The following is a 13,175-nucleotide window of genomic DNA, read 5'->3' as shown; positions in this document are numbered from 1 at the left end:
AAATTTCTCTGTGGGTTGTTTGAATCTCCAATTTTCTAATTAAAAAATATAATGCTCAATCTATTTACCAATTCTTATAAAGCTTTGTGCAAAAATATAATAGTAGTAACATTTAATATTCTTGGTTGTTACATTTATTATGCTTGTAAAAAGAGGTAGGTACAAGGAAGTCATCATTAAAAACTATTACCTTCACAGACGAGGGAAAAATGTTTTGTATCTTTACATATCCCTCTGCTGTAGCACACCTTGCATCTTTTCTAGATGACCCAGTTTTTCTCCCAGATATTTTGTCTTGAGGGAATTGTATGAGGAAGGTCTTCTGCTTTGACAAGTCTAGCATTACGGAGGGGTCAGAAGGGGAAGGGGCTGGAGTGGAAGGGCAAAAAAGCATGGATGGAGGGATTTGATGACAAAAGCGGTTAAGAGAAATTTTGGGGTGGGTGTTGATGTGTAAAAAATTAACTATTTAGAAGTTAATGGTGTAAAAAAATCTGGATGCATAAACACCAATTCCAAATGAAAGTAACTCTTGTGTAAAATTTTATGACTGAATTAAAAAGAATTTTTTAAAACATTTTTGGAATGGTCTGAAAAGTTGTATTTACTATTAATGCTGCATCACTGGAAACACTTAATAAATGTTTCCTGGAGTATTAAAATAGTAAATAAATTATTTCCTGGAGTAAAATTACATCAGTGTGAAAAATGTCGTTATGTCGGTAGTAAATGGCAGTGATATGATGATGACGCTGACCTGTCACAAGTGAAGTTTGGGAGTTTGCGGAGGCGCAATCTGAAAGGCACAATCATCTCAATAGCATTTCAGATAAATTCAGTGTTTTTGAGGCCAGCCCTGTATTCACGTTTTGGAAGGGATGCAAACTCAAATTCTGAAAATGAGGAATAGGGTAGCTAGTGTTCATAAATATTTTGAAAAAAAATCCTCCATAGCTAACTTAAATGTGATGCAATGTCTCATGTAGGTTATGGAAACTGCTCATTGGGGGTATATGAGAGTGATGAGAACCCACAATGTGAGAAGTGAATGGCTCTGTTGTCCTCAAATGTATTCTCTGGTTGGTACCTCTACTGGTCACTTGCACTTGCCCTAAACCCTTCTTCCTACCCTTTCATGTCTAATTTCTCTACTTCTGCTCACATCTCAAGGTATTAAGCTATCAGTTTGCTTGTACAAAGAACTGCTTGGACCTAGGATGTGAGCCAAATCCAAAGGAAAATGATTTAGGGTAAACTTCAGATTTGTAAAAATTTTTAGATATTCCCAAAAGCACTGATTTTTTCAGGATGAGACAGTGTACAAAAATATTGAAACAACTATAACCTATAAAAAGGACCATTCACAAAATAAAAAAAATTTAGCCTCTCTTGGACAGGGAAGAAGAGGTTTGGGACGCACACATAATTGTTGCATCTTGTGCACTATCCCTGTTCGCATCAAGGTTACTGAATTGATAAAATGGTCAGTGGCATTGAATGCGTTTTGAAAATTTTGTGACCTTTGTATTTATACTTTTCAAAAAGCCCTATTAAATAGCTAACCCTTCCGAGAGTAGAAACTGGATAATAACACAATTTCAGATAAGAGGGTGCCAGCACTGAGGTACCAAGCTCTTAAGTGTTTATAATTTTACCATTATTCAAATTAATGCTCAAAAGGTTCATTTTTCAATAATAATATTAGTTGAAGCTTGAGTATATGGCAATCAGATTGTTTTCATTTTTAGTATATTAAAATATTAATGAAAACAGGTGATGTGAAAAGGAGGATTTTTTCCAGCTATTCAAATTAAAAATTTTTCTCACTTAAGCAATAATTAACTATCAATTAAGACAGCTTTTTCCATTGAGGCATACTCTTAATTCACTCTTTGGCTGTGCACATCCATTGGGATTTAGGGAACAGCTATTCTTGGATTATTTGAGTTTCAGTATAAAATGCAAGTATTCTTGAACTGATTGAACACTTCTCCCTCTTTTTCTACGTAAATAAGTTTTAAATTTGATGTTCAGTGACAAATATATTTTGGCATTATGCCTGCAACTGAAATTTTGTGATACTTCATAGTTGATATACAATATGAAGTGTGATATATATAGTTAGCTTAAATCTGATGCCTATAAAGTTTCTTTGATGAACTTTATACTAATTCTTGTCACTTTCATTAAGGTGATTCTGCCAATCAGATTTTAATAGTAGGTATGGTAAATAGTAGTAACTCCCTAAGGGAACAGGCAGATAGACTACTGGATGTAGTAAGTTACACTTTATAGTGTGAGTGTACACTTTATAAATCTATGACTTCACATTTAAAGACTGATATTAGTGCCAATGCTTGTATAAGTAGCAATTGCGACAAGCATTTGGATCAGTCTCCCTTTCAGTTAAGTTTGAGAATTTATTTTTACCGGTTGGAAAGGCTAGTGAAGTGGTACTACGATGGTAAAAACAAGGTACAGGCATAAGCTGTACTTAGGGGCAGAGGAATGTTTATTTTTCTAAACTCATCTTATTATTTATCAAAGAGCAAAATCTAAGTCAATGCTTGCGAGCACAAATCTTTTCAAATGAAAATAATATGTTGAACTCCTATATGTATCCTAATCACTTAGTTGGTAGAAGAGGTCCATGTTGGGGACCAACATTATGTTATCAAGTCCGTCATCGAAAGTAAATATAATGCTTCTAAAAATATTTCTTATAAAATTTTTAACAATAAGTTTTGACATTAATTTACTTACTGCATATGTTTGTGCGTAATACTGGCTCAAAATAGGTCTAAATGGATGCATGACGTGTCATGTGTGTTTTTAAATTATCTATGGGGTGGCTTTAGAGTTCTTGTAATGTGATGGTAGTTAAATCATGTGATAACTGTCGTTTTACATTTTTCTGGTATTCTTTGTTAAAGTTTGTGAAAGCTGTGAGAAACTTTTATGAGGTTGCTATTGCCATTTATCAGCATTATGTATATTTTTTAAATGAATGATTCCGACCAACCTCTAGCATCAACTTATACTGGTTGGTGTAATGGAGAGCTAATAATAGTTTCCTTTATTTCAATCTATGGCCACAAAGTAGGCCTATCCACACACATAAGAAGAGATTTCAATAGTAAATTTGGATTTTAAGCAATAATTATGCAGTATTTAACTATTAGGGTCATAATTAAGAGTCTGTTACTCATGTTATGATGTGCTTAATAAATTTAGTATTCTATGTAGCTGCTGTTTTTATGCTGTAATAGTCGATGAATAATTGCAGTAGCTCTTAATGTCAAATAGGAAATAGGTTTTGAAAAGTCTCTAAACTCCAATGAGTGTGGTGTGAGTAAAAATATTATGCATTGTGATTGTATCATTCGTAGAGTCGGGTTCACACTTGCAAGAGAGACTAGGAAGTCATTAATTTTATCAGGGTTTACACTGTTCCCAGTAAATCCTGGGAACAGTTTAATCCCTGATAAAACCCTGTTCTCCTCTTTGGAAGCTGCCTACAGAGAGCTCTTCTTTGAAATCTCATCAACCTGTGTTTCCTCATCCATGCTGTCTACATCAAGCTATGGGTGCAAGGCCATATTTTCCCCTTTCAAAGGAAATGAACTAGAGAATGGATTTAGGAAGTGTGTGAAAAAAAATCATTGGAAACTTTCAAATAATTGGAAAATCACTGAAAAAGTGTATTAAAGGGACATTACAGCATTCTGGAACAGATTAAGCTGAAGGTTTATATTATGTTTGTTGAAAATCCTACTTTTCTCAAGAGCAATCATCAGTTTGAAAAGTTTCACATTTTATAAATAGGCGCCAAATTGCTCTATGGACCAGCTGCTGCAGTGCTTTTTCTAAAAACAAAAGAAGAAAAAGGAGTTGGTTTAAAGAAATGGACTCGGATTCCTTTCGGACACATATCAAAGTTAAGTCAGGGATAGAAAAATTTGAGTGCCTTTAAAGGAAATTCTGCTCAAGTGCTTGATGAGGTCATCATACTAGTTGGTTCAAATCCAAATAAATATTCTTTTTCTTTAAACTTTACCCATATTCTGCCCTTCACTTGCAACCAGGGTGTCTGGCTGGGACTTAGCTACATGCCCATAAAGGTAAATGGATCTATTCAATGGGCATGCGATATTTTGAAGTTAAATACTCTAGATATCAATCATGGCTAATCTTCTTGGAACATTATTATTCTTGTTCCACTCTTATCTGTGTTTGATATTATGCATTTGCTCTGTTTCCTCATAATGGAATCAGGCAAGCAAGAAAGTTGGTATGTGCATAATCCTAATTTGGTAATGAACGGTATAGGGTGTGATTTGACTCTCATGCTTCAGAATCAATTTAATAAAGCTTTACTTATCCGCAGTAAAAATTCACATGATGATGAACAGCTATGACACATTTTAATTTTTACTAATGCCAAATTGACGTTAATTGTATGTGATATTTCTTCTGAGAAGGGCAGATCTGCAACTAATTAACATCTATAATGGTTTTGGCATATGTTTTATCAATATTCATTGAAATGATGGAGATTTTGAAAATTGACAATGGCTCCCTTGTGCATGAAAGGATTTGAGTAACAGGAAATTTTCCTCTGCATGCAGGGACCAGTAGAACTGAGAGTGACGTGGCACCAGCTGCATCTTTGACAGTACATGCAGCCCATTTATCCAGTGATGGTGTAATTGTGCTTGGAAAGGCAGAAGGGATTCGAAATTCCTCCATAAATCATACACCAAATGCTCACAGGGTTGACTCCATTCAAGGACAAGCATCATCTCAGCAGGTGGCAGATGGTGATTGCCAGGTTGGCCTCATTTCTATAATTTCTATATGGAATAGCATCATATCGTAACCAGCTCCACATCGTATAATGCTTGCACAGTACTGACAAGGGTAACACTTTTTTAAAGAGCTTTGGATATGATAACTCATGAAATGCTCCTGCAGTAGATCTGTTGCCATTCCCTTTGATGATACCCTAATGCTCTTGTAAAATCTGACAATATTGTTGTGACTTTTGAATACCTCGAAAATTGGGGGAGCATGACAAGCCTATAGCTAGGAAAAAGCTTGAGTGAGGTGTCTTTCGACTTACCTCAGAGGGTCAGCTCTCAGCTGAGCTTAGGGAAGGGGATGATGAGTAAGAGTAGGGATGGTGGTGGTGGGGAGGGGGGTTAAAATAAAATGGTTTTTGCAAGGGCAAAAAAATCTGTAGTATACAGAAAAAATGTACAAGAACACATGCATGTATGCAAAATAATGAAGTCTTAGCTTTGCATAATGGCTAATTTACACTCTTAGAGCCTGTGACTTTGTCACATGCATACGAGTATATATGCAGTTGTTCCCAGTGAATAACCAAATTTGCTTAGATGGATGCAGTCTGAAGAACTCCTATTTTACTTAAATAAATTGTGCCATTTGTAATTTTCTAAAATTTATGTCGATTTTAGTTAACATAATTCCAGACTTTTGATATTCTTTGTCAGGTCTCACAGCTGAATCATTGTGAATAGTGAGAAGAACCTGGCCACATAGGTACATGATAAATTGTAATAAGTTTACTAAATATAAAAATATTAGAACAAAGTAGTTGTACAGGTGCATAAATTTTGGTTTTGGAATTTATGTGGAAAATTTCTATGCACTGTTTATGAAATAGTACCTTGTTGATTGACAATTGTTATGTCGCTTCTGGTAATGGATATCTGGGTGTGCCTAATATTTTGCTGCATTGATATTTTGTAACCATATGCAAGCTTCAATAGTTGGAAATTTATTTTTCAAGTTTCCATGTGCGAGTGTTGAAGAAAATTCACTTTACTGACGTATTTGTCAACATAATCTGCAGTAAAATAGAGGCATAACATCTCTTAATATGAGGATTTACAGGAATCAATAATAATCAAACCCAGGCCCTCTGGGCAGTAGTCGGATACTCTTCCCACTGGATTACCACAGCCCCAATTTTGATTCATTAAAAAATTTTACATACTTGGTTTATTTGGAGTAGTGAGTCCTGATGTAAATATAGTTTCTTCTGATTTTCATGGATCAAGAAAAAAGAGAAATATCAATCCAAAATTGATGAAGGCCTCTTGGGTTTTCCTCCGTATTTGTCCATCTCTTGACAAAGTAGTTTCATATGCATTTAGCCAGATTCTTCAATTCAGAAGAATTTCTGGCCTATAGGTGGCTGGGATGCATGTGAAACTGTTAAAATATATACATGGGTAGTCTGAAAAATTCCTGACCAAACAAATAAATAAGACATTTCTTCTTCAAATTTATTTTTATTTTTCAACATAGTCTCCTTTTAAGTTAATATACTTTTTCCAGCAATACTCCAACTTTTCAACCCTTCCAAATAGTAGTTGATATGTTCTCCGCAAAATAGGCATTTACTTATGTGATGTCCTCCTTGTCCGATGAAAATCTCTTCCCATTGAGCGAAGTGAAACTTCAAGGCAAGGGAGAAACTTTAAGGAAAGACTTTAACTCAAAGTAAAACTTAAAGGTTAAGAAACAGGAAAATGTCTCTGGGGCCCAAATTGTGTGAGTATGTTGAGTGGTAAACCAATTTGAAGTGCAGTTTGATTTGAAGTAGCTATAGTGACCACTGAAGTGTGAGCAGGTGGAAAAGCACTTTTTTCTTCTTCAAATGCGGTCATTTTTTGCATATGTTGAAGTGTGATAATAGCTCCATGGGAAATTGGTGGTTGAAAATCTAACTCGTAAAAAACAGTAGAAAACTTGTCATTATTTTATCTGTTAAATTATTTCTCACAAGAAAAAGATGAACCCATTTTTAGTCGGAAATTATAAATATTTCCTTTACATCCTCAGGGTAGTGGCACATTGACCTCTGTAAATTTTGTTTAACTGTTTTTCTCCATGCTGTCATTACATTGTATTGTGTCTAATTACCTTAAATTCAAGTTTGACTAGTAATCTAATAATCTAATTTTTTAACTGTTATTTTATTAAGGATATCCTGGTGATGGTTGAGCTTAAATATAAAGATGTGCTGGTGAGTGACCCACGAGTTGAAGCAACAGCAACGCACCACCATGACATACCAACATTCATATCAGCAGAGCCAGGAGACCAACAAGATTTGGCCACTGTTTCCATTGAAGCAAATGCCTCTACAATCCCTTCAGTTTCTGGTGGAGGTGGTACTTTGGTACCACAAGCCACGGTTGTTCTAGATGCATCTGCGTGAGTACACATTTGTTTGACTCCAAATCATTGCAATGAACAGTTAATATTTTTTCTGTCAGTTTAGGTTGTGCTGCCTTATTAAAAAATATAATTAGCATCTTTATTATTTAAAATTCTTCGTAACTTATTGAAATCCTCACAATCCTATTGAAATGAAGCACTCATGTTAATTGGCATACATTTTTTTAAGTACTTTGTAGAATAATAGCATAGAGTGAATTTCAAGCTCCTGATGAGAGGGTCCCGTGTTCAAGCCTATGTAGTGCCTCTGCAACCCCAATCCAAACCTATGCTGGTGATTATCTGAATTTAATCTGGGAACAGTATGTGACAAATGGAAAGGGAATGGTGCCTTTAATTGCCCTCTTTGTATTTCATGGTTTGGAGCATAGTATAGGGTGCTCTTTCCAAGTAGAGTTGTGTTAAAAGCCCCTTCAGAGTAATGGCTGAGGACATCTCTGAGTCATGAACCAAGTTAATGTAGAGGAAGTGCCGAGAGGTAAATGGATATCTGAGATAATTTTCACCAGTCATCGCAGGATAGAAAGGGATGAAAAGAGGGAGGGATGAATTTTCAGAATAACCAAACAAACTTACTGTAACACATGGAGCATTTAGGATGATTTGTATCTAAACACTGGTGTAATAATCTTGGAAGCATTTGTCACACAATGTCTGTGGTTGGACTGTTGTGGCACTAATTCTAAATAGTTGATAATGGCCCTTCTACCCATGGAATTATACCTATGCCCTTGGTGTGGGAGGTCAAAGAACTAGATATGGCAACAACTTGTGATCTTAAACATAAATGCTTCTGACAGTCAGCTCTGGAAATTGAAATTGCATGTACTTGGCTCCAGCATCGCTGAATGTACCATCACATTTGATAGATTTAAAGAAATTCATAACATATGAATCAAATGGAATGTGTGAATGGCAATTGCCACGAGAAAGATTTATATGAGCATAATGCAGAGAAGGGTATCTCAACTTTCAAGCTGTTATTGGGTTGTATAGTTAAATTTTACATCATGTTTTTCAAATTAGAGCAATGATATGTTGATTGTACTTAATCATGCAATCCATAATAGAATTGAAATATAATCTCCAAACCTATAATAATGACAATTGTTACCCTTTTTTCAACTTATTTGCATATTTATAAATATGTGATGGCAATGACATAGCTCGATAGTCGTGCTTAACCACTTTACGAAAGCCCTTAAAGATGTGAGATAATGCACGCAAAATAGCAGGAAATCCACTTTAAAAAAGTCAATTTGATGTGGGAGCCCCAAATTTTTCTATAATAGTAGCAATGAACTATCAACAATTCCATTGATAAATGCTGATAGTTCCTGCTACTGTCCTGATTAATAGTTAAGGTAACTAGAGATCACTTTCTTTACTGGTAAATACCAGCGTCTGTGCTTGGCAATTTCACAAAAAATACCTGTGGCACTTGAAGTATATACCCTCATTATTGAAATTAGCCATATAGCATGTGTGGGTAAGAAAATGCATGCATGTGTGTTTGGTTGTTGAAGTTGTGAAATGAAATTCAGATATCAAGTTAGGGGCCAATTCCTTTCCCTGTGCCTCTTATTGTTTCCCAGGAAGATCTGGTGCCCGAAAAATCATATAGCTTGGGCAAAGTGGAGGGTGCCCAGAGGCACTATCCGGAATCGAACCCCAGCACTATACGCACTGGGCCTCTATGACTCTTCAAATTGAATAATAATTGAATATTTGTAGTGATGCAATGATCAGTGAAGGTGATATAAACTGAGTAAAATATTTAGCTTGACTAAAAGAAATTAAAAAATATTGTGCAAATTGTTGTGCATGTTTTTGTGTTCATGAAAATAAGGCTTCTGTTATCTCCTACTTTGCCATGATTGCTCCTCTTGTTATTGCTCTGTGCTCCTTCTTCCCATCTGTCCTGGTTCATTAAAACCATAAACACTATAATCAACCTAAAATTCGGTTTGGTAGGTGATGATATAGTTCACCGAGTACTAAGCATGGTAGCATGTGAAATTCACAGATCAGGGTAGAGGGCCAGTTCCTTTCCCTGTGCCAGTTATGGTTTCCCAGGAAGATCTGGTGCCCAAAAAATCACATTGCTTGGGTGGAACTGAGGCTGCCCAGAGAGGCTTGCCTTGCAATCAAATCCTGGCCTTCGAGTCAGTAGTCCAACGCTCTATCCCTGGACTACTGCAACCCTGTCCTGGTCCAAGGGTTGGTAATTTTCAGATTGTAATTTGTAATCTTCATGTGATACACCCATGTTTGGTGAATGTAAAAATATTCTTTTCATCATATATGCACCGTGCATTCAACCTTACAGCTTGCATGGTCTCATCTTTCCTACTTTTCTGATGTGATATTCCAAGTGAATGGATCCTACCTTTCTCTCCATCATGTATATTTCTGCACATATGCATAAGGGAAATTGGATCTTCTCATTGCATGTAGAGAAAATGTTGACTCATTGCTGCCATTCGCTAAAAAACTATAAAACATGTAGGTCAATTTTCAAGGACAAATATTGATTGCAGAATATTGTCTTTAGCATCATTTATTCATCATCCTTATCTTCCACTGAGATAGCTGAAGTGACATTGTAAATATTTTTCTGCTAGCAGGGTGAGTCATAATCATTTATTGTATAATGAAATAATGAATACACTGTATTTGTCGACTGATCTTCATTCAGGTACGACTAATTTCATTGCTTCAGTGTCTTCATCAGGTGCCCTGAACACCCCAGTTACCCTGTAATGCTGAAGCTTTGAAACTATGGAGGCGGTACCTGAATAAAATACAGCATATGAATACAGTGTGCCCCTTATTTCATAAACATGAACTTCCTTGTGCTTGACCCTGAAACCATTGAATCAAAATCCAGTCATGTAAGAATGATACAAAGGATAGGAGAAGGTCCAATTCTACATTTTTCACCCCACCTCTTTGCTAGCTTGAGGGATCTGGTTTACCACCCTTAAAAATTGCTGATGCCTGTGGTCTTCTAATGAAAGAACCCTCTTGGTAACCATCTTTAGGTACAGGGGTTCAAGACAAATGTGACAATATGAGGCTATAAACACCATTCATTATTTAATAAACTGCAGGAAATGCTGCAACAGTTACTTTAATGGGACCATCTGCTGATATGCACTGAAATGCCGGAATTTTGCAGTGCAGAAACCATTCACCTTACCCAGAATACAAACCTGGATCCCTCAATATCCAGCTGAGTGCTTTAGCCAGTTTAGCTAATAAGGTGTCTTTCTTACACTTTGAATTTCTAAGTGCTTTTAAGGAACGAGACATTCTGAGGAATTAATGTTCATCAAATGTCACAAAGTAATTGTACTCATCCATGGTGTTCCACAGGCTGCGAGGCAGAAGGCATTGTTTGAACAAATAGGTGCTAATCAAATTGTCTTTGAATTGTTCAAAGGTAAATACTTATGTGTTTAAGATTGACGTTAACCTCATGGACCGTGGCAAAAAAATCTTGACTATAATTAATTTGTGAGATTGTGTGTACAGTAATTTGTCCTTACAGCTTTTTCCTTTAAAGCACCTAGAAATTCTCATTGGAGGAAGATGCCCCAAGAGCTCAACTATCTAAAGCATTTGGTCAGGTTTGAATCTCAGCCAAGGCAAATGTTTTTGCTCTGTAGACTCTTGCACAAAATGTTTTGGGCTAAATTATATACATATATATTCTTCCTCCTCTGCCTCTGGAGACCTCAGATTCATTTTAACTGCTAGTACTTGTGACTCTTCTCTCTCAACCATCAATCACATTTGAACTTGATGGTTTAATTCACAAACAGATACTGCTCTCCTTATGCAATGTTCAAATAGTTTAAACCTAGCAAAAATCAAACTTAAGAAAAATGATAAATGCTATGGGAACTAACGGCAGTGAGTGAATTTATGCCTGCCATTCATAGAACTACTAAACCTCAGAATTCTATCTTGTCAATTGACCTCCACCTATCATGATGCACCTATGCACCTATCATATTGCTAGAAATCTTCAGGGAATTTAGTGGTGCAGAAAATGTTTCCATCTTGAATGATTCTGAGGTGAACCAACTTTTATGGGTGACAGGGTCAAGCTTCATTCTTTGAGTTTAGTCATGGATTAAATGTGCATATCTTTTGTAGGTAATATCAACTTGCATGAGTAAGTGTAGCCCATGACTTATGTAAGATGGACCTAAGCCATTATTTCAAGTTGAACAATTTGGAGATCTATCCCTTCTTAATAAAGCTTAAAAGAAATCAGAACATTTTATTCATTGTATTAAGTCTAGTGTGTCCCCATTACCAGGCCCTACCATGGCATTAAACTGTCATGATCATTTACAGAGTTATGAACAGAATGTAAAACAATAGGATCTAAGTTGGAGAGCTTTAATGCATGAAGCCCTATGAAGATTATAATATTTACTTTGGCTTTCATTAAAGTCTGAGGGCCAGTGTATCTGCAGAGAACCCACATCATAAAAGTGGCAATGCTGGTAGTGAGTCAAGGGAGCCAAGACCAGTGGGGCCGTCCACAAATGGGGAGACGTCAACTGCTGAGCCGGAGTCTCATGGGGGTGCGGAATCTGGTGGGGGGAGGCAGCAGCCAGGGCAGTCAGAGAAGCCTTTCTCTTGTGATATGTGTGGGAAGTCATTCATGAGGAGGACTAACCTCAACGCTCACATGGGCATTCACACTCAGGTAATACTCTTTTTACAATACTTAAACTAGGCCTTTTTTGTGTAACCAAAACAAAATCGCCATGGTCCAGTTCCTAGCTAATATTTATGCTCTTCAGAACTTGGTGAACTAAGTGAAGCCCCTCTACATTCTGTGGTCGTAGAAGAAAGGAAATCATAAATTATAGGAAAATACGAATTAAGAAGAACAAACTAGGTGTTTAGTAAAAATTAAGGCAAACAAAGAATTTGGCTGAAATAAGAAACAAAAAAAAGGTAGATGGTGCCAGTGAAGTATTATAAATAGGTATTTTAACTCCTTTTATCTTGATGACAGAAAATCGTTGATGTTTGGTGGATAAATGACATCTATTCCAACAAATTTGTAACGCAGTAAAACCCAATATTTGCACTCTTCTAAGGACCCTAGGAAAAGGTGTAAAATGCAGGAAAATGTAAATGGAGGGATAGAGAATTTTAATGCTTAATTACCAGAGTCAATGTCAATAGCATCATTGCAAACATCAACTGGAATTACTTCATCACAATCAACATAAAATCCTCCCTTCCTAAAGCATTTATACTACCTTGATCAAAAAGTTCCCGGAATAACCACCGTGTGGCGCTCCCATCGTTCCGATTTGAGTTCTGTTTTTTTTGTTAAATTGGTACATCTGTTGTTGATATTCCCTTTAAATCTTAGTGTCATAACTTGACATTTGCAAAAGTTACGGTTGGTTTTCGGTATGTCCATCAGTGCTTCCTGCGATTTTTCCATTACTTCCTCTCGGCTGCTAAAACGCGTTCCCCGTAATGGTTTTTTAACTCGATTGAACAGAAAGAAGTCACAGGGAGCCAAATCAGGTGAATTCGGTGGCTGTTGGATGGTATTTGTTGCATTTTTCGTCAAAAAATTACGAATAATGATAGCACTGTGCGACGGTGCGTTATCATGGTGCAAAATCCACGAGTTTTCTGCCCACATTTCTGGTCTCTTTCGGCGAATTGCTTCACGCAAACGTCTCATAACGCCCAAATAATACTCTTTGTTTACTGTCTGGCCTTCTGGCAAAAATTCATGATGCACTACACCGTTGTAATCCATGAAAACCGTCAGCATTGCCTTCTTTTTTGACTGAAAACGACGTGGTTTTTTTGGTCTCGGCTCATTTGGTGAACGCCATTCACTTGCCTGATGT

General features: G+C 36.4%; 1 protein-coding gene across 2 annotated transcripts in view; it reads left to right on the top strand.

The window, feature by feature from the left end:
* Window positions 1-13,175, top strand: part of LOC139685681 (uncharacterized) — a 28,364-nt gene that overhangs the window by 3,383 nt on the left and 11,806 nt on the right. For both annotated transcript variants that reach the window (XM_071582659.1, XM_071582658.1), the window contains 3 exons: window positions 4,629-4,831; window positions 7,016-7,248; window positions 11,740-11,998. In XM_071582659.1, coding sequence (XP_071438760.1) covers window positions 4,629-4,831; window positions 7,016-7,248; window positions 11,740-11,998 — 695 coding nt within the window. The remainder of the gene's footprint in view (window positions 1-4,628; window positions 4,832-7,015; window positions 7,249-11,739; window positions 11,999-13,175) is intronic.

Source organism: Hetaerina americana, unplaced genomic scaffold (genome assembly GCF_022747635.1).
Source record: "Hetaerina americana unplaced genomic scaffold, ioHetAmer1.1.p SCAF_12, whole genome shotgun sequence".
NCBI classification, from domain to species: Eukaryota; Metazoa; Arthropoda; class Insecta; order Odonata; family Calopterygidae; genus Hetaerina; species Hetaerina americana.
The sequence above is the reverse complement of the archived record's forward strand: the minus strand, read 5'-3'. Positions and strand labels throughout refer to the sequence as shown.